This window comes from Meleagris gallopavo, chromosome Z (genome assembly GCF_905368555.1).
Source record: "Meleagris gallopavo chromosome Z, MGAL_WU_HG_1.1, whole genome shotgun sequence".
Lineage (NCBI taxonomy): Eukaryota > Metazoa > Chordata > Aves > Galliformes > Phasianidae > Meleagris > Meleagris gallopavo.
Window position 1 is genome coordinate 16069480 of NC_139435.1, and position 18822 is coordinate 16088301.

The 18822-nt window shown below is 37.8% G+C and overlaps 1 protein-coding gene across 1 annotated transcript in view; it reads left to right on the top strand.

The window, feature by feature from the left end:
• The window catches only part of ITGA1 (integrin subunit alpha 1), a 75588-nt gene extending 60510 nt beyond the window's left edge, over positions 1-15078 (top strand). Inside the window, exons 22-30 of the mRNA XM_085212684.1 lie at positions 3430-3506; positions 4204-4293; positions 5208-5310; positions 6168-6281; positions 7886-7990; positions 9107-9211; positions 9709-9801; positions 10306-10422; positions 11156-15078. Of these exons, the coding sequence (XP_085068810.1) occupies positions 3430-3506; positions 4204-4293; positions 5208-5310; positions 6168-6281; positions 7886-7990; positions 9107-9211; positions 9709-9801; positions 10306-10422; positions 11156-11200 (849 nt within the window). The 3' untranslated portion in view covers positions 11201-15078. The remainder of the gene's footprint in view (positions 1-3429; positions 3507-4203; positions 4294-5207; positions 5311-6167; positions 6282-7885; positions 7991-9106; positions 9212-9708; positions 9802-10305; positions 10423-11155) is intronic.
• The last annotated feature ends 3744 nt before the right edge of the window (positions 15079-18822 follow it).

Here is an 18822-nt window from a genome sequence, read left to right on the forward strand (position 1 = left end):
AAGGGCAGAACAGGGAGGAACAATCTCCTCCTTCTCCCTACTGGCCTCCTTTCTTCTGATGCAGGCTAGTATACTGTTGGCCTTCCAGGCTGCAAGAACTGTAAGCTGGCTTACATCCAGCTTTTCATCCACCATGTCCCCCAAGTCCTTCTCTGCAAGGGTGCTCTCAATGAATTATTCCCACAGTCTGTATTCATATCTGGGATTACTCCTTTATCCAAGTCCAACACCTTACAGTCGGCCTTGTTGGATCTTATTCTGTTTACATGCACCTAATTTTCAAGCCTGTCCAGGTTCCTTTGGATTGCAATCCCTTCTTTCTATTGTGTCAGTTCCATCACTTATCTTGGTGTTGTCTGCAAACCTGCTGACGTTACACTCAATTCCACTGCCAATGTGGGATCTATGATAACAATACTGAAGAGCACTGATCCTAAGATGTACACTTGGGAGCCACCGCTCATTACCAGCTTCCACCTGGATACAGAGCTGTTGACCACAGCCCTCTGGCTACAGCCATCCAGTCAACTTTTATCCACCAGATAATCCACCCCTCAAATCCATATTTCTCCAGTTTGAAGACGTGGTGTGAGACCATGTCAAAGGTTTTCCACAAGTCCAAGTAGACAACAGCAGTTGCTATTCCTTTTTCCACTCGTGTCATCTCTCCATCACAGAAGGTCACCACATTGGTCAGGCATAATCTGCCCTCACTGAAGCCATGCTGGCTGTCTCAAATACACCTCCTTATCTCACCTGTGCCTTAACATGTCTTTCAGGAGAATCTGCTCCATGGTCTTCCTAGGTACAGAGAGAAGGATCACCAGACTGTAGCTTCTTGGGTCTTCATTTCTTCCTGTCTTAAAAATGAGAGTAATTTTTCCCATTTTCCAGTCACCAGGGAGGACTTCACCTTACAGCTATGACCTTTTTGATATGATGGAGAGTGGCTTTGTAACCTTATCAACCATGTCTTTAATGACCCCAGGATTTACATTACCAGCTGCATACAATCAGAATCATAGAATCACCAAGGTTGCAAAAGACACTTAAGATCATCCAGTTCAACAGTCCACCTATCACCAATATTTCCCACTGAACAACATCCTTCAGAGCAACATCTAAACATTCCTTGAACAGCTCCAGAGTCAGTGACTTCACCACCTCCCTGGGCAGCCCATTCCAGCGATCAACCACTCTCTCAGAGAAGTATTTCTTAACATTCAAGCTGAATCTCCCCTAGTGCAACTTGAGACCATTCCCTCTAGTCATTAGATAGATAGATGAGAAGAGGCCAGCCCCCACCTCTCCACAACCCTCCCTTCAGGTGGCTGTAGAGAATGACAAATTCACCCCTGAGCCGCCTCCAGACTAAACAATCCCAGTTGCCTCAGCCATTCCTTATAAGACTTGTGCTCCAGATCCCTCACCAGCTTCATTACCCTTCTCTGAACGCGCTCCAGGGCCTCAATGTCTTTCTTTTAGTGAGGGGCCCAAAACTGAACACAGTACACCAGTTGCAGCCTCACCAGTGCAGAGTACAGAGGGATGATCCATTCCTGGCTTCTGCTGGCAACACTGTTTCTGATCCAAGCCAGCACACCATTGGACTTCTTGGCCACCTGGGCACGCTGCTGGCTCACGTCTAGCCAAGCATTGACCCATACCTCCAGGTCTGTTTCCAACACGCAGTCTTCCAGCCACTGTGTCCCCAGCCTGTAGGGTTGCCTGGGGTTGTGGGGGCAAAGTGCGGGACACAGGTCTTGTTGAATTTCATCCAATTGACCTCAGCCCAGCTATCCAGCCTGCCCACATCTCTCTGTAGGGCCTTTCTACCCCCAGACAGATCAACACTTCCTCCCAACTTGACGTCGTCTGCCAATTTACCAAGGGTGCACTCAATGCCCTCATCCAGGTCTTTAGTAAAGATATTGAATGGGACGGGACCCCATGCCAACCCCTGGCGGCACCACTTGTGACTGGTCACCAGCTGGATGTGAACCCATTCACCACCACTCTCTGGGCCTGGCCATCCAGCCAGTTCTTTACCCAGTGGAAGTACTACAGGGAGCCCGTCTTCCCTGGCACACACATATGCACACCCACAAGAAAGCAAACTGGATATCACATTTAGAGCTGTTCCTAACTTCAGCGTTTTCTATTAGAAAGTCATGATCTAACATCTATGTGATTGCCATGATTAATCCTGACAGATGAGTTAATCCTGACAAATCGCACATCAGTGTAAAACATGTGGAGTTGCCTCCTTCATCTCCCCGTCCACCTCAGGTCCTCTGAGAATCATTCAAATCCACTTTGGAAAGAAGGTTTTCTTACATGGTGATTTAAGAGCAACAGATCTTGTTATACAATTTAACAAAGGGTAAACATTTTAAACCCAATGATCTGTTTTCCACTAAACCTTTTAGTGACAAACAGAAAAGGACTAATAGGGATAACAAAGTCTCACAATAGATGTTGGCAAGATGTTTGAAAGTCCAACTGGGTCAGTATACACTTGCTTTCTTAGCAAAATACAGGACCCAGGGCTTGGTCTTGTTGAACTTCATCCCACTGGCTTCAACCCAGTTTGTGCAGTTGTACACATTCAGCCTCATGTGGCTATCTTAGACTTGCAGTACTCCCCTTATCACCTAAGGGTTCATGGACAAGAGCATTGCGATAATGCTGATTGCCAGAACTCATTGAGTACCTCTACCTGTTATTGCCATGTCTGTTGTTGCCAGTTCTCCCTTCTCATCTATCAGAGGAACTGCACTCTCTTTTGCTTTTCGCTTTCCTAATCCCATCTCTGCATGTCCAGTGGCGCCTTTGTATTCCTCCCAGGCCACTTGTCCCTGTTTCCACTACCTGTAATTTTCCTTCTTATCTTTCAGCCTGACCAGCAGGTCCTTGTTCAGCCATGCTGGTTTCCTACCTCCTCGGCTTGTTTTCTTATACTGGGAGGTGGAGAGCTCTTTTACTCTTACAAAAGTTTCCTTTAAAAACTACCAGCTCTGTTCTGTTCCTATATCCCTAAGGACAGTTTCCCAGTGGCTATCATCCAGTAATTCCTTAAGACAGAAGTTTGCTCTCCTGAAGTTTATATAACTTCACAGCTTGTCTTATGTCTTTCTAATACACTGTGGGATAAGACTAGCTGAGGCTTCTTGGCTCTGAAAATTTTGAGGCTACTGTTTAATAGGTGATAAGTTCTAGATTTCTCCCTATGTTGGAGGAAAATTCAAAAAAAAAAATTCCTTCATAGAAAAGATTAAGGTATGAATAAGGATCCCATAGGTAAAAGTAGAATAATTTTACTCATTTTTCTTCAGCCCAAACTTCATTAATGTGCATTTCTTTCCTTTTTTTTTCTTTTCTTTTTTTTTTTTTTTTCTTTAAATGCATGCAATATGTTTCTCCAAACAGATTTCCTTCAAAATATCATTCCAATTCAATGCATCATATCTCCTGGAAAATGCCACTGTTGATGTATATGCTACAAGGTTAGTTGCAATCTTTGCTTGTTTACACTGTGATTTTTTTAGAATGCTCTACAACTAACTGTTCTCATGGAAAAACAAGGATGTATTTTTGAAATGTAGAAGTGGCTGAACAACCTATAGAGAAAGCAGCTTTAAAGATGTACTTGGTCCTGCAGTAGACTGAGTAGTCAAATAAAAAGTTGTTGATCCTGTGAACCACAAGTGAGTCAGAACCCGTGGTGGTTTTACCTTCAGAAAAGGTTTACTCTCTTACAAACTTACCATACGTGTTATCATAAATTGCAGTTTATCAAAAATGTCTCACCCTCAAGGAGCAAGGAAATTGAGGATATTTTCCGTGATAGAACTGAATGAATCAAAGAGATGAACATGCCCTCAGTGTTTGCTCTCCCTGCAAAATACATAGATGGGTGAAAATAATGGTCCTTATTTGTTCAATTTCCATCCAGTCAGCAATCTGTAATTTCAACAAAGATGCATCTCTGAGCTTGGTCTTGTTCAGGACTTAATTTTTTTTACTGGAAATAGTCTTTTGAACTTTATTTAGAAGATAGTAATTGAGTGGAAATGGTTGGTAGGTTTTCATAACAAGAACTGTGTGTATTTCAGTTTCTTTGTACCTCTTGCCCCCAGTAGCCCTCTTACATGTGCAGATGAGTATCACAGTCTGACATGAGTGGCATATGTTTTATTTTAGTGACAGTGAAGAACCACCTGAGACCTTGAGAGACAACAGAGGACAAGTTACAATTCCTGTAAAATACGAAGTAGGATTAATATTTGTAAGGTATTCATGCTTCACTGTGCTTCTGTTTATTAGCATAGTAAATGACAGGTGTTCAAATAGAATATACCATTTTTTTGTTTCTGAGCTGTGCTCAGTATCTACAAATGACAACTTCCAGTCTCATGAAAATGAAGCACAAGCTTCACTGAAAAGAGCAGTCATGTGAAGTGATAAGTGACAGTGACTACTGCATTTTGCTGTAGCTCCTCTATATCAATTTAAATTTGATTTGCAGTTTGTAGCTTTTGATGCTTCTTGTTCTTACCGTACTCATTCAAAAACATTTCAGGCACAAAAGAAAGGAAACAAGGACAGACACAAGTTCATATTACTGTAATATTGTGAGGTGTAGTGTTTGATTTCTGGTTTCAAAAATTAGCCTTAATTTTATATTTACAGGGGATTGTTTTTATCACTTCTAAGATAAGCTTTAATGCAGATCTTATACTATATTTTCAGAATCAGCTGGAATTCAGTTAAATTCCGTCCATCATCAGTATTATCAGTAGAATACAAGACATGATGTACATGTGTAAATAATTAAATTATTCATTTGGAGTGCATTTTGAGTGTTCAAATCCATCCTTCTCTAGACAAATTTAAAAGAATGCTTTGTTCTCTCTTTTATGCGAACACTGCCCATTTCACGTGGCTCTTACAATAAGGAATTGTGCAGGCAATATTTGTTTGCTTCATTGATTTTACTGAGCACAGCATTTGAAATGTACAAGACAACAGGAGGACACTACTCAGAAAAGCAAGAGTTGTTTTCAGTGGAAGCAGCATTACACTCTTATTTGCAAGACTAGACCTGGAGGATTAACAAAATAATGAAAATTCCTATATGATTATCTCACTTAGAGTTTTTATGAAGTTTTTGTTCTTACTGTGTGTTTTTGTTCTTTAACCTGCAGTGTTTTCAAAGAGCACCATGTTATAATTGCTGCAAATGAAACCATTCCTACTGCTATTAACACAACAGAGCAGATAGGAGATGAAGTTACTTTGCATTATAGGGTAAGAAAAAATAAAACTGTATTTTTTTTTCATTTAATTTGGGTCATTTAAAGTGATAGCTTCAAGGTATGGAGTATGTGAAACTTTTGACAATATTTAACACTTGTTTTCTTGCTTGCTTTGGAATAAGGTGAGTAAGAAGTTTTCAGAATGGTTCATTTGCTGTGGAATAATTCAAGTGTATTTTAGAGATACTGCATATGCTAGTAAATGAGAACTTGGTCTTTGGCCATTACAAGTTAGAATAGATATTTCCAAAATCCAGCCAGCTTTCGGAAAATGTGAATGCTGTGATCTAAGAACATTGTCTTCTTAATGGAATGCATACTGCAAATCAAAATCTCTCGGAAAAATATACATACAGGAGTAGAAGCCCAGCCTCAAGTTGCAGTAGTGTTGAATTTAGCGTTATCACGACAGCATCCTTGTTTCCCACTGTCAAATTCAAAGCTGAACTAGGATTCTGCACAGACAAAAGTCTCTGAATCAACTTTGTCTATAAAACACAAGCCCAGGAAAAGGTCTTGCTTCAACTAAGCAGCAGTTGCAAATGTTTTATGTTTTTTAGGCCACCTACAGTGTTTTGCACAATTACTTCTCTTATTCTTCAAGTTTAAATCCAGTAACTCTGAGTTTTTGTGGATGCTTTTTCAGATATCATTCATCTCATTTCAAAAGCAAGAATTTTGAAATGTAAAAGAGCTGGTGGACTGCAGAACATATCATTTGTGGTCTCATAAACATAACTTACCACTTAAGGGTACTACTTACTACTTAAAGGGGGAAAAGTAAAAAAATACAATCAAATACCAATAAAATAAGAAGGTACTAATCAAAATACTTTTTCATTTTTACAGATTGAAAAAGGTGAACATTTTCCAATGCCAAATCTTACACTGCAAATCTTGTATCCTGATGTAACAACAGCCAAAAACACTCTTCTCTACCTTACAGCATTGTCACATTCCCAAGTAAGAATGCAGTTTGTATTTTTACTATTATTTTTACTATTAAGTTTAAAACTTTTTTATTCATGTTAAAAAGTAGAAATATTTGGGGCTATGTATTGAATCATAGCCTACATTTCTTTAGTCTGATTAGAAGCTTTTGTTTTAATAATATGTGAATATTTCATAGGAAGACAGAAAAGAATCATTAGAAGGAAACAAACAAGTTTAAAACAGCTTTGAACAATAATTGCAATATAAAAATGTTGATTTGGTATATTGCCAAGTGCTGAGAAGTTCAGATTGGGATACCAGGGGCAGAACTTTCTTTCTTAGTTCTGGCTACTGAGCCTCTGATTGTCTCCACTATTAGCAGTGCTTCTTATGAATAGTCTAGCCCTGCATTTAAATCTAGAGCTCAATGACCATGCCATCTTCAGTATTCTTCGTTCTGAAATTAGCATTCCTGTATGTCTGTTCTCTGGCACTGGCAATCCTCTGGCTTCTTCCTTGTCTAGGGCACTGTGACATATTGAAGGAGTAATAAGCCATGTCTTCAGTCCTCATTTGAGGAAAATCAATTTTTCCATTTCACTCCTTCGGAGCTGCTGGATGAGATCACAATTCCAGCAAGTCCCACAACTCTAGATGTAGATGTTAAATTTAGATCTATTTTACTAATTGAATAGCTCAACAAATATCACCAAGTGGTAACATGAACCTTTTCTGTCATTCATCTTTTTCACAGATCTCTTCCCACATAGTTTAATTAGTTGTAATGTGCTGCACCATTAAAAAGAAAATAAATTATTGAAATGAAATTTTGAGGTTCATTTTAAAACAAACAAATAAATCAGAATATTTTAAGTTTAGTGTAGAAAGAAATTATGACTGTTCTTTAATTCCTTCCCCCATTGTTGTCATTTCTAACCAATGACCATGTTTGACCCACCTAAATTTACATATATATTCACAAATCAAAATGCTGTACAGGAAATTTGCAGTATCTCTTCACTGTGGTAATCTGAAAGTGAATATCATTGATCTAAAGAAAAATAAAAATTAAATAATAAATAAATAAATAAATAAATAAATAAAAAGCAAAAGGTAAAAGCTCTGCACTCTTCCTCTGCACTGAAGATATTAAACAGTTTGTCAGGAGCCCTTGCAGGAGTCACAAAGTGTCAGCAGTGATCCAGCCATCCTCCCTGGCTCCTGAATCCTGCACTTCACCTCCTAGTCTTTTGCTGAGGCAGAAAGCTGTGGAATCCCATTCAAAAACTATTTAGCTCTCTTAGTAGCCAGCTCTCTTGCTGGATCATGTGGCAGTCATCTTCCAGGAGGTTTGCTTCTACAGATGTTTAAGCAACTGGATAAAATTTAAGTCATTATCTCATAAAGAGTAGGTAATGATATTTAAATATCCGTGCTATCTGAATTTGCTTTTCTGCCCTCTTGCAATGTTTGTTTTTATTATTGCATTTAGTTGCTTACCATTATTACAATTAGCAAATGTTGATGTTATTAAATATAAAATGTTATTAATGTTGTCTTGTTTCAAAAACCTTCTAATGGTAACAGGTTGGATATTCAAGCAATAAGTATATTTTTTTTATTTCTTCTAACAGAACGCTATCTGCAAATCGAGTTACCCTGTAGATCACTTAAAGATCGGTTCTGGCAAATCATTTGTGCTGCCAAAAATAAAAGAACCTACAAAGGATACAATTATGGTAAGCCTCCCTATGGTATATACTTTCAACCTAGATTTACATTTATTAACATTGAGCTGAGCATTTCTGAAGTTAATATATAAAAACTTATGTCAAACTACATCTTCTGAAAAATCACTTTGTTTAATAGCCTTGAAAGGTATCTTCATGTAGGACTAGCTGTATATTTTTGTTATTTCTGGCTACAAAACTGTGTGTAGAACTGAATTTGAGGCTTGTTTTTTTTTTTGTTGATGTTTTTTGTTTGTTTTGGTTTTTGGTTTTTGGCTTTTAATTCAACAAATGTGTAAATTATGGCAGCACTTTGGACAGACGAGTAAACCTCGCCTTCACTTTCCCACTGTGATTGTCAAATAATATTGATAATTCTCATTTCCTTTGCTACTTTTCAGATGATCAGTTAAAAATATTTTCAAGTACAACTGGTAAAAATGTAGTTGCTGGAGCAATTTGAAAAAGTTTAGCTTCTCACATTTAGACAGAAGAGCTGTTGAGTATAATTTTGCTAACATAGTTATGTTGTCATATTGAGCGGAAAGACATCATACTACCTACTCAGCAGAGAGATGCAAGTGGCACAAGCTCAGTTTCTGTTACAAATGAAACCATGCCAAGAGATGAGTGTTTTGCCATGCTTATTATATATCCTTCATGGGAGTGGTAACAATCCAGGCTAGCATGTTTCCAAGTTATCAGACATGTCTGCTGTACTCCCAGCTGATAAGTAAAGACACCTGAATTCTCCTACTTCAATTTAGATATCCCACAATTTTGAATGTTTAAGCTGTGGCTGTGCTGACAGAAAAGTACATCTTGCAATTACAGGCTATGCCTCTGTCAGGGAACTCTGCTGCACAACTATAGTAACTGAGGTTTCTACAGGCTAAGGGATTGCATAGGGGGCTGTTCTGCCATACCATGAGAATCTCAACTCATTCTACATACTGTGATGTAGTTTTTACATTAAAAAAATAATAATAAAAAAATTAATAATATCCTTTGAGGATTAATATCACAATAAGACAGTGATCTATAGGGGTAGTATGTTTACACATTTTTATTTTAATAATGTGAAAAATCTACTACTATTAGTTCATGTTGCTGGCTTTTAAACAGGAATGTGATACATTCGGCTGTGCATCTATTAATTGTGCCCTGACCCCATCTGACATATCTCAAGTGAATGTTTCTTTAAGAGTATGGAAACCTACCATCATAAAAGTAAGTAAAAAAAGTGGAAAAAATAAGCCAGTGTTTGTAATGTTTACTGAAATTATATCTTTAATTTTCTTGTCTGCATATTCATCAAGTGTTAAAAAATGATTCTCTTCCTATTTTTAGATTTCTACAAATTAATTTCCATGTTTTATTCACCTTAGAGTATTTAGAACTGAAAAGGAAATTCAAAACACGATAGAAAGGCAACTCTTACTTTTTCTGTATCGACTTTTTTTTTTCACTAGTTTGTTAGCCATCCACAAATTCTAATTCAGCAGATGTAAGGAGGGACATACTGAAGCATATTACTTTTAAGTAAATTTTAAGCTGGAAAGATTTTTTGAATCTATAAGGGATTTTTGATCAGTTTTTGACACTGAGTTTTCATTATCTCTCCCAGAACTTGAGCATTAAGTTTTGCTTCCAAACTTCTCATTTCTGCAAAGATTTCTACTTCAAAATACCTACTATAAACCATTGGCATTTCTTTCTTCTTCCAGGCAAGTATTCACAGCTTAACCCTTGTTGTGAAAGCATTACTTCGGAGTGAAAACTCATCACTGATTTTGAGAAATGATCATCAAAAACTAGAGGTAACAACATGATAATTCATGGATTTACTCTTCACAGAGTATCTTTTACTGGATCATTTGTTGTCATTCAATACTAGAGAATTGATTGCCATTTGTTGTAATGTACTATCCTAATCAAAATACAAGTAAGTGAATTCACATTTCAACCAAATGTCAGAATTAGCCAAGCCGTGTGCCTGGGACGTGTCTGAACTACTTCTGCCTGTTGCAGTGTAAGTGCTTCCCGTATCTGTGGATAAAAGCGTAATTAAAATGATCTTTTTAATGAATTGGTAGTATTTTCAAAGCCCTCCTGGGTTACTTACAAGTGATTCTACTTTATACATTGTATTTTCTTTACTATTCCTATTATTAATGCTTTTTGCTCCATTCCTTCCTGCAAATTCTTGTACTTAGAATGAAGTAGTACCTTGAAAACTCAGCGCATATAATAACAGTCATGCTGCTCTGATGATATTTTAAATGGACAATTTATTTATTGCTTACATTCTGAACGCTTTGCAGACCATGATTAAGATTTCCAAAGAACTTCCTCCAGGTTCAGTCCCCTTATGGGTTATCCTTCTGAGTATCTTCGCTGGACTCTTGATTCTTGCACTGCTCATATTTGCTTTGTGGAAGGTAAGCTGCACATCCTTGTCTTCATGAAAATAAAAAAATATATATATGCTTAACTTATATTTCCTATCCTCCTTATAATTAGAACCTGGACACTAAAATTATCCAATAGGTAAATTGGGATGGGTCTTGGAGAAACGACAGAATAACATTTTACTGAGGTGTAACATGCAATGCTTGATGATTGACACTCATACTGATATATTCATAACTGTATATTATGAAAAAATAAAAAATAAAAAGAGATTTTAGTACTGTAAGGTTATTTTGCTTTTGTGCTGCCTATGTGTAGCGAGGTTTTCTTTGTGCAAGATAAGCCTGTGGTGTAATTATTGCCACAAGTGGGCACTCTTCTCCAAGCTAAATATTCCGTTTACATTAAAGTTTAAAGGCTGTAGTTTTTTAATTATAACATGCATAATCTCTTGAAAAAATCTTGAAAAGCATTAAGAATGACTTGTTTATCTGACTTCTCACTATTACTAAGCATTTTAATCATTGACAGCATGTGCACATAACAATGATTCAGCAATCACTTTTTGTCTGCTTTTGTGACACGTCTCCTTAGTTTTTCCGTTTCAGGAAAAGCAATGTTGTACTTCACTTATAAAAAATTAAATGACTATTTACTGTTCTGCAAGTATGAAAATAGTGGTAAGACTTTAGCATATAAATGCTACCAATATGGGCTGTTAGCTTTAAGTAGTTCTTTATTCACTTCATTTCTCTTCTGCAGGCTGGATTTTTCAAGAGGCCACTAAAGAAGAAAATGGAGAAATGAAGAAAAAAAAAACAACACAAAACAAAAAAAAGAATTTTTTACTCAGGTCTGCCTCAAAAATGTGACTCTACAATTAAAAACTTAGATAAACATGCAGCGCTCACAATATTTTCTAAACTCCAGTGCATTAAAAAAAAAGAGATCAGAACGTCAAGCAATCAAATTTAAACACACATCTGAATGAATCAAAGGAAGAACAAATGGCCTTATGTCACTTTGTGATACTCAAGGATGTGTTTTCAAGTGTTACTCATTTTTGGAGAGTAACTGAGTTCAAAGATTCTAATGTTTTTTAATATGGAAAATGCCTAATCATATTTTTATATGCCTATGTATGCAGAATCCCTTTTTATCCCAAATTGTGCAACAAGACATCTGTATGTAGCATTCCCAGTTTTTTGTCAGTCTGATTTTCAAAGAGAAAATATCATATTCAAAATTTTCTCTTTTTAGTGGACTGTCAGCTACAGAACATTCAAACTTTGAAAATGAACCAAGTACTACATGGCAACTGAGGTAATGGCATTTCAAAAGACAGAAGCACCTGCAGAACTTTGAATGATGATTTGTGAAACTCATTGAACTTCTCTTTCGACTTGTTTTACTGGGTCCAGCTGATATTCCAAGAAATTTTTATTGTCAAGTGGATCACTGGGGATATATCCATTAATTCATGTAACTGTTTGAACTTGAAGGGGATTTTTGGCAGACCTGGAAATGTATGCACAAAATATTCAAGCCCAAGTAATTGCACGCTTTATTCAAATAAGCAAAGGAACAGTTGTGTCTGCAGATTGATATATTCGTATTTATGCAGAAAATGTTTAGAGGTACCCTGAAAGTTTGACTTGCTGTATATCTTGGAGTAGCCAAGAGGGTGCTTCGTAAACTTTCACTGTAAATTTGTTGTGTAGCTATTTAATCCAATGAGTTTAAAGTGTATAAATTGATAATTAACAAAAGAGCACAGATAAGAAACTTAGCACTGGTAAGCTTCTTCTGGTAGTGTAAGTCTCACCTCATCTTTGTTACTTAGGAGTTTAAAGTGATGAATTTGCATACTAAATAAGCACTTAGCAAATTATTTTGTGTCAGAGATTAAAAGTTTTTAAGTTTATATAAGTATACACTGAAATGTAGATAGCAAAGGATTTCTCCCAAGCTATTTAGAGTGTTCAGCTTAGCAAGAAATTTCTTTCTCCCTTTTTCTTTCACACACTTGTTTTCCTTCCACAATGATCCCTGCCTGCAGCTCTTGGCTATCTATACGTTGGCCTTCAAAGCTTCCTACATTGCTTGCAGTCACACAAAGCTAAGAAGGAAATGGAGGCATGCAGGCTAACTGCAATTTTTCCTCAGCATGGTAATATTTAGTATTGATTCCCAATAGATCAGAAAATGTTGAGGAGTGCTTCTGTAAGATGCACTCATTTGCAGAAATACCTTTACCTTGTCAAGGAAACCAGGCAAATTCATCTGCTTGGTACAAATTTCACTGGAACAAAAAAAAAAAAAAAAAAAAAAAGTCATCACAGCTTTCAAAAGGCTTATCTTATGAGATAGGTTCCGCTGACTTTATAGTAATAGCTTTAAAAAGCAATAATATATTTTATAAACACATTTTTTTTCTTTAAGAAAAGATCACAGATTGAGTTGAACATTCTGGCAAGTACAACTCCAGCAATGCACTTTTCATTATTTAAAAGATGCTGTCTCTCCTCAGTGTCTTCTATTTGTTTCCTTAATTAAATAATAGCTATTGGGAAAGGCTGAGATTTGTGTGAATTCAGCAACTAGGATAAAGTTTGAAAGAATTTGTGTCTGCCTGTGGGAAAGTTGGTGATTTCATAACAACGTTCTGCTGATGGTGCATGACTCAGAGCAGAGGGCAAAGCCTTCTGCAGGAGCACCGTGGGCTGCAGTGCACAGTGTGAGAGATCCACAGCCTTGGTGGGCTTGCTCATCAGGCTCGTCTGCATGCCTGATAGTGTGCCTGTCCCCGGGGGTTGGGTACAAGATGTGCTGCCCTGGTCCTGAGTGCCAAATGGAAGATGTAAGCAAGGCAGAAGAATTGTGGGTAGGATCCCTATTTCATTCATCATGCAAGCTAAACAGTCCTCAAAGGAAGGCAAAAAAAAAAGTCCAAACTAACATTTGCAAAGATGTTTTCAGTACAGTCTGAGTTGAAAGTTTGGTTTTTAACAAATTAAGATTTTTCCAATTTGTTTGAAAGAATTATATGGCATTTGTCATCACAGCATCTGAATGCCTCAGAATCACCACTTTTTATTCCTTGTAATATCCCTGTAAAGGCATAACAGTGCTATACCCCAATATGGTCTTGTGAAGGAAAAGTTATGAAGAAGCTGTGACTCGTCTATGCACACATATAAAGTCTATGGTAATAAAGGAAATACTTGTGTTTATTGTTATTCACCCAGTTTGTTAACCATTAGCTCATTTTTCCTAGCTTCATAAAATTAATCACTGCAAGTTATGCAATTCACACGTCATTTTTATGCAACACACTTTTTGTTTCACTCTTTAGTTATGGTAATCTCCTAACAAAAACTTTTAACTTTTTCTGATGACTTTTTGTGTCATATTTTAAAGCATCAGCCTGATTTAAAATAGCCAGTAGGGCAGTTTCCCTGAAGTATGCACAAAAATACATATTTTATCAATGCAAAGTACGTTTGAGATCAATGTTCCATTTTTTTAGCCTCACTTTGCTCTGTAAGAGCAGTAGGAAGCTTCATGTAACCACACTGCTACTCTGTTTATTCTGATACTTTCTCTGTTTTCACCTTTGTCCTACTATCAAATGTTCAATTATAGTATCTATTTAAGTATGTAAAGAGAATAGCACTGTATCACATTCCTCTTGCATGGGCTACATTATAGTTAAATCACTATTTTAATTCACAGAATCTTTCCATGCTCCACTGCAAAAGCAGTATTTTTACTGCTTTTCACATTATGCAGCAAAAAAGCCTACTGAAATCAATATTGCAAATATCAGAAGCATCTCACTGAGATTTGGCAGGTCAAGAAAAATCAGTAGAACATGTAATCTGTTCTATTTCTTTAAAAAGACACATTAGGCTAGTATTATGGTTCCAACTACTAGCAACATTTTTTAATTCAGATAACAGGCTATGAAAAAATATAATAAATTAGGTGTATAACCAGAGTTTAGGCTATCAAAGGAATCTGGCCCGTGTCCACTCCTAATATCAGCACTGAACTAGCTAATGTTAGAAAGAATGGACAAGCTATATTTCTGTAGCATTGCACTTTGCTGGAAAAAGGAGACAGAGCTTTAAGCAGTCGCACCTGTTTCAAACTGAGGCTGTTGCATAGGTTGTCAGTCTATTATATGAAGACGTGTCAAACAGCATCTATATTATAGCAGTCCCCTTGGTTTCTGCTTATGTTCCTGTCACTCTCAGGCACAACCCACCTATCCTGAACCCTTACCTGAGCCCTTCAGTACAGCTCCTGTGCTGCTGAGCTGTTTTGAGCACAATATTCTCCTGCAGAGTTTGAGCACACCTTCAATAGCAACCAATAGGGTTTGCACTTTTCTCGTAGTAAAGAGAGGCTGGAGTTAGGGTCACGATCATCTAATGACTTTCACATTGTTTCTTTGTTTTAATACATTGGATTAACTATTGTATAGATAACAATACAATTCCAGAAAGAAAAAAAAAAAAAAAAAAAGTAAGAGATTCAGAATGTATGCTCATTAATTATACCACTAAGCATGACTAAGATGGAATTTTTTTAAGAAAGAAATCACAGCATTCTGCACAGCATTCTGTTTTTCCTGTAAAATTATACCATATGTTTTATTGATTAAAAATTTTTAAATCTAATATACATCTTTTGTAGTTTGTTTGCTTTCCAGTGATATAAGGTCCATTACAAAACTTGTAATGACTTAACTGTTATCAGAGACTATTTCATGGTGAATCACAATCCTGTAATACCAACATCCTGTCCAGTCACAGAGGAGTGCTTACCAAATGTCCTACTATGTATGATCTATGTATGATCTAGAGTTTGCTGGAAATATAAGTATTTTTAATTAAAATCAGCCTTTTTTTTTTTTTAAGATTAATTTTCAAGGCAATTAAAAAAAAAAAGGCTAAAATCCATTTTGTGAGGCAAGGAGTGCAATATTACATTCAATTTGCACAAAACTAGACTGTAATTAATAGCATTTAGCAGAAGCAGCCCTGATGCTTCAGATTTTGAAAGCAATAGTAGTTCGTGGAGCATGTGTGGTTTGAGCCCTATAAGGACAAAATACCTCTTCAAAAAAGATTACAGAGCTGCTGAAATTTTAGTAACTTCTGTCTGTTCAGAACACACAGCTAAATTCTTTTTAAAGAAGTGGGTGACAGTGTGAGCTGTCTTCAATATAATCTTGACTTCAATTGCAAATATCAACACTAGAGATGTTTGACTTTTCTCATTCTGGGGAAAAAAAAAAAAAAAAAAAAAAAGGAAAAAAAAGGAAAGGGGTAACCCTCAAGCTTTTCTTCTGTCATAGATAGGACATGGTACTCCTTGACTGCTGTTCCTCTCTTTCACTAGCCACTCTGCCCTCTTTTCCCTCGCCTCAAATCTTCTCATAAATGACAGACGTTACTGAAGAGCTTACTGAATGTTGCACCTCCTAGATATCTCAACAAATGACAGAAGGAGGAGAATTATTTGAAACATATTGCACGTTTACATCTAGCATGTTGGTTACCTTGGCATAATTTGTCTCACCAATTTCTGCACTATATCGGTTCACTTTCAGAGGTGACCACAGCAAAATCTGGCTGCTCAGTTACAGAACAGCTTGATTTGGCACTGAAGGTGGTCGAGTTTGTTGAAACAAAGAATCATTAAGTTTGTTGAAACAATCGTTAAGTTTGGAAAAGACCATTAAGATCATCTAGTCCACGAGCGTCCAACTTTTTGGCTTACCTATGCTACACTGAGTGAAGAGGAATTGTCTTGGGCCACATATGAAACATATGATATAGTTGAAGTATACAAGTAATAAAACTTGCTTCACTTTATTATTATTATTAAAGCATTAAAAAAAAAAAAAAACAACAAACAAAAAAAAGTAAAACTGGAAGGGTATTCAATCCTGTTCTTGTGAAACTAATACATCAGGTTTGTTTGCTGTGGCTGTGATTCTTGGCGAGTTCTCAAGGTGTTCATCAGAGATTTTTCATTAAATTTTATTCTTCCTTTCCTTTGTTCTTGACAATAGTTGTTCAAAAATGTATGTACTGCCAAAAAATGATGACATAAACAAGGTGTGATTGTGAAGAAAGGAATATTTTTTCTCTGGTAAGTCAGGGCTTATAAAAGTCTGATAAGAGACATGATCAGATTTTTCAGTTGAAATATGATTGCAACTCTATATATTCCATTTGAAATTTGCAGTCCATGCGTTTACATCAACCAAAAATTAAGTCACAAACATATACAAAATTGATGGTTTTTTCCAGGAATCTTGAAACCTATTCTTAAATTTCTTTATCAGAAAGCAAGTCTGCATGTCTTTTATTGTTCACTGCACTGTGTTTAACCAATGTATAAAATTGCATAACATTATTTGGCGTAGCATGCATTGGCACTGCACTGTGCTCTGCTCATGCCCTTGTTTCAGTCCAGACAGTGTCAATCGCACATCAATTTTTGGTTGTTGCTGAGCAAAAGGTATGTACCTGACACCAGATTGGGCCACTTGGCAGGGAAGGGCTGCTGCCATGATGGAGAGAGGATAGGGGGGCAGCTGCAGGACAGGCTGTGCCACGCCTGTCCCACGCCATGGGTTGGACTTGCCTGCTGTGGTCCAACTATTAACCCATCACCATCATCCCCACTATACCACGTCATTCAGTAGCATATCTATTCTTTTCCTGAACATCTTTAAGGACAGTGGCTCCACCACCTCCCTGTGCAGTCTGTTCCAATACCTCACCATGTTCTGAGAATAAGTGTTTCCTAGTATTCAACATGATCTCCCCTGTTGGAACATAAAGTTCATGTTCAACCAACTGCCAACCCACTCCCCAGGATCTTCTTTCCTCTATGCAGTCTTACAGCCACTCTGCCCTAAGCCTGTAAGATTACCTGGGATTGCTATGACCAAAGTACAAGACCCAGCACTTGGTCTTGTTGAACCTCATACAGCTGGCATCAGCCCTTCAAACCAGCCCGTCCAGGCTTATCTGTAGGACCTTCCTGCCCTCAGGCTGATTGACACCTCCCAGCTGTGATGTACATCACAAGAAACACGGCTTCAGGCAGACAGTCACTGAACACTCTGCCAAGATTTTGATAAAGATACTGAATACCTGAATACCAAGTCCTACACTTTGGCCAAAACAACTTAAGGCAATGCTACAGACTTGAGAAAGAGTATCTGGAAGACTGTGTGGAAGAAATGGACCTGGGGGTGTTAGTCAGTGCTCAGCTAAACATGAGCCAGGTGTGTGCCCACGTCAAAGAGGGCCAATGACACCCTGGCTTATATCAGAAATTGTGCTGCCAGCAGGAGCAGGGAGATGATCCTCAGGTGAGAGAAGTCAGGAAATGAAGTCAAGAGACTGGCATGGCTGAGCTGTGACCTGCTAGTCAAACTGAAGAACAAGAAAAAAGTACACAGTGAGCGGAAATGGGGGCAGGTACCATGGGAAGAGTATAAGGATGCTTCTAGGCTGTGTAGGGATGAGGTCAGGAAAGCCAAGGCCCAGATTGAGCTAAACTGGTCAAGGGGTGCCAAGATGAACAAGAAGGGCTTCTAAAGGTACCTACACCCTAGAGGGTGTACCCTGATAAATGAGTGACACAGACAAGCTGGTAACAATAGACAAGGAGAAAACTGAGGTACTCAGCAATTTTTTGCCTCCGTCTTCTCTGATAACTTCTCGTCACACAGGGAACAATGTCTCTCCCATTGTGAGCATAGATCAGGTTTGCGGCCCCCTGAGGAACTTGAACATCCACAAGTCTATAGGTCCTGATGAGATGCATCCCAGACTCCTGAGAGAAGTGACCAATACAATCACCAAGACACTCTCCATGATATTTGAAAAGTCATGGCAGTCAGGTGAAGTCCCTGGTGACTGGAAAAAAGGTAACATCTTCCCCATTCTTAAGAAGGGTAAAATGGATGACCCTGGGAACTACCAGCCTGTCAGTATCACCCCTATACTGGGAAAGATCATGGAGCAGATCTTCCTGGAAGCTATGCTAAGGCATGCGGAAAGCAAGGAAATGGCACAAGAGAACCAACATAGCTTCATCAAGGGAAAATCTTGCTCGAGCAACCTAGCGGCCTTCTGTGATGGTGTAACTGCATGAATGGACAAGGCAAAAGCCCCCACTACCAATACAAGCTGGGGGATTAAAGGATTGAGTGCAGCCCTGCCAAAAAACACTTCAGGGTACTGGTGTATGATGAGCTGGTCATGAGCCAGTAATATACCCTCACAGTCACAGTCACAGAGAAAATCAACCATATACAGGGCTACATCAAAAGAAGCAGGGCCAGCACAGTAAGGGAAGTGATCCTGCCCCACTACGCTGCACTGTTGAGGACTTGC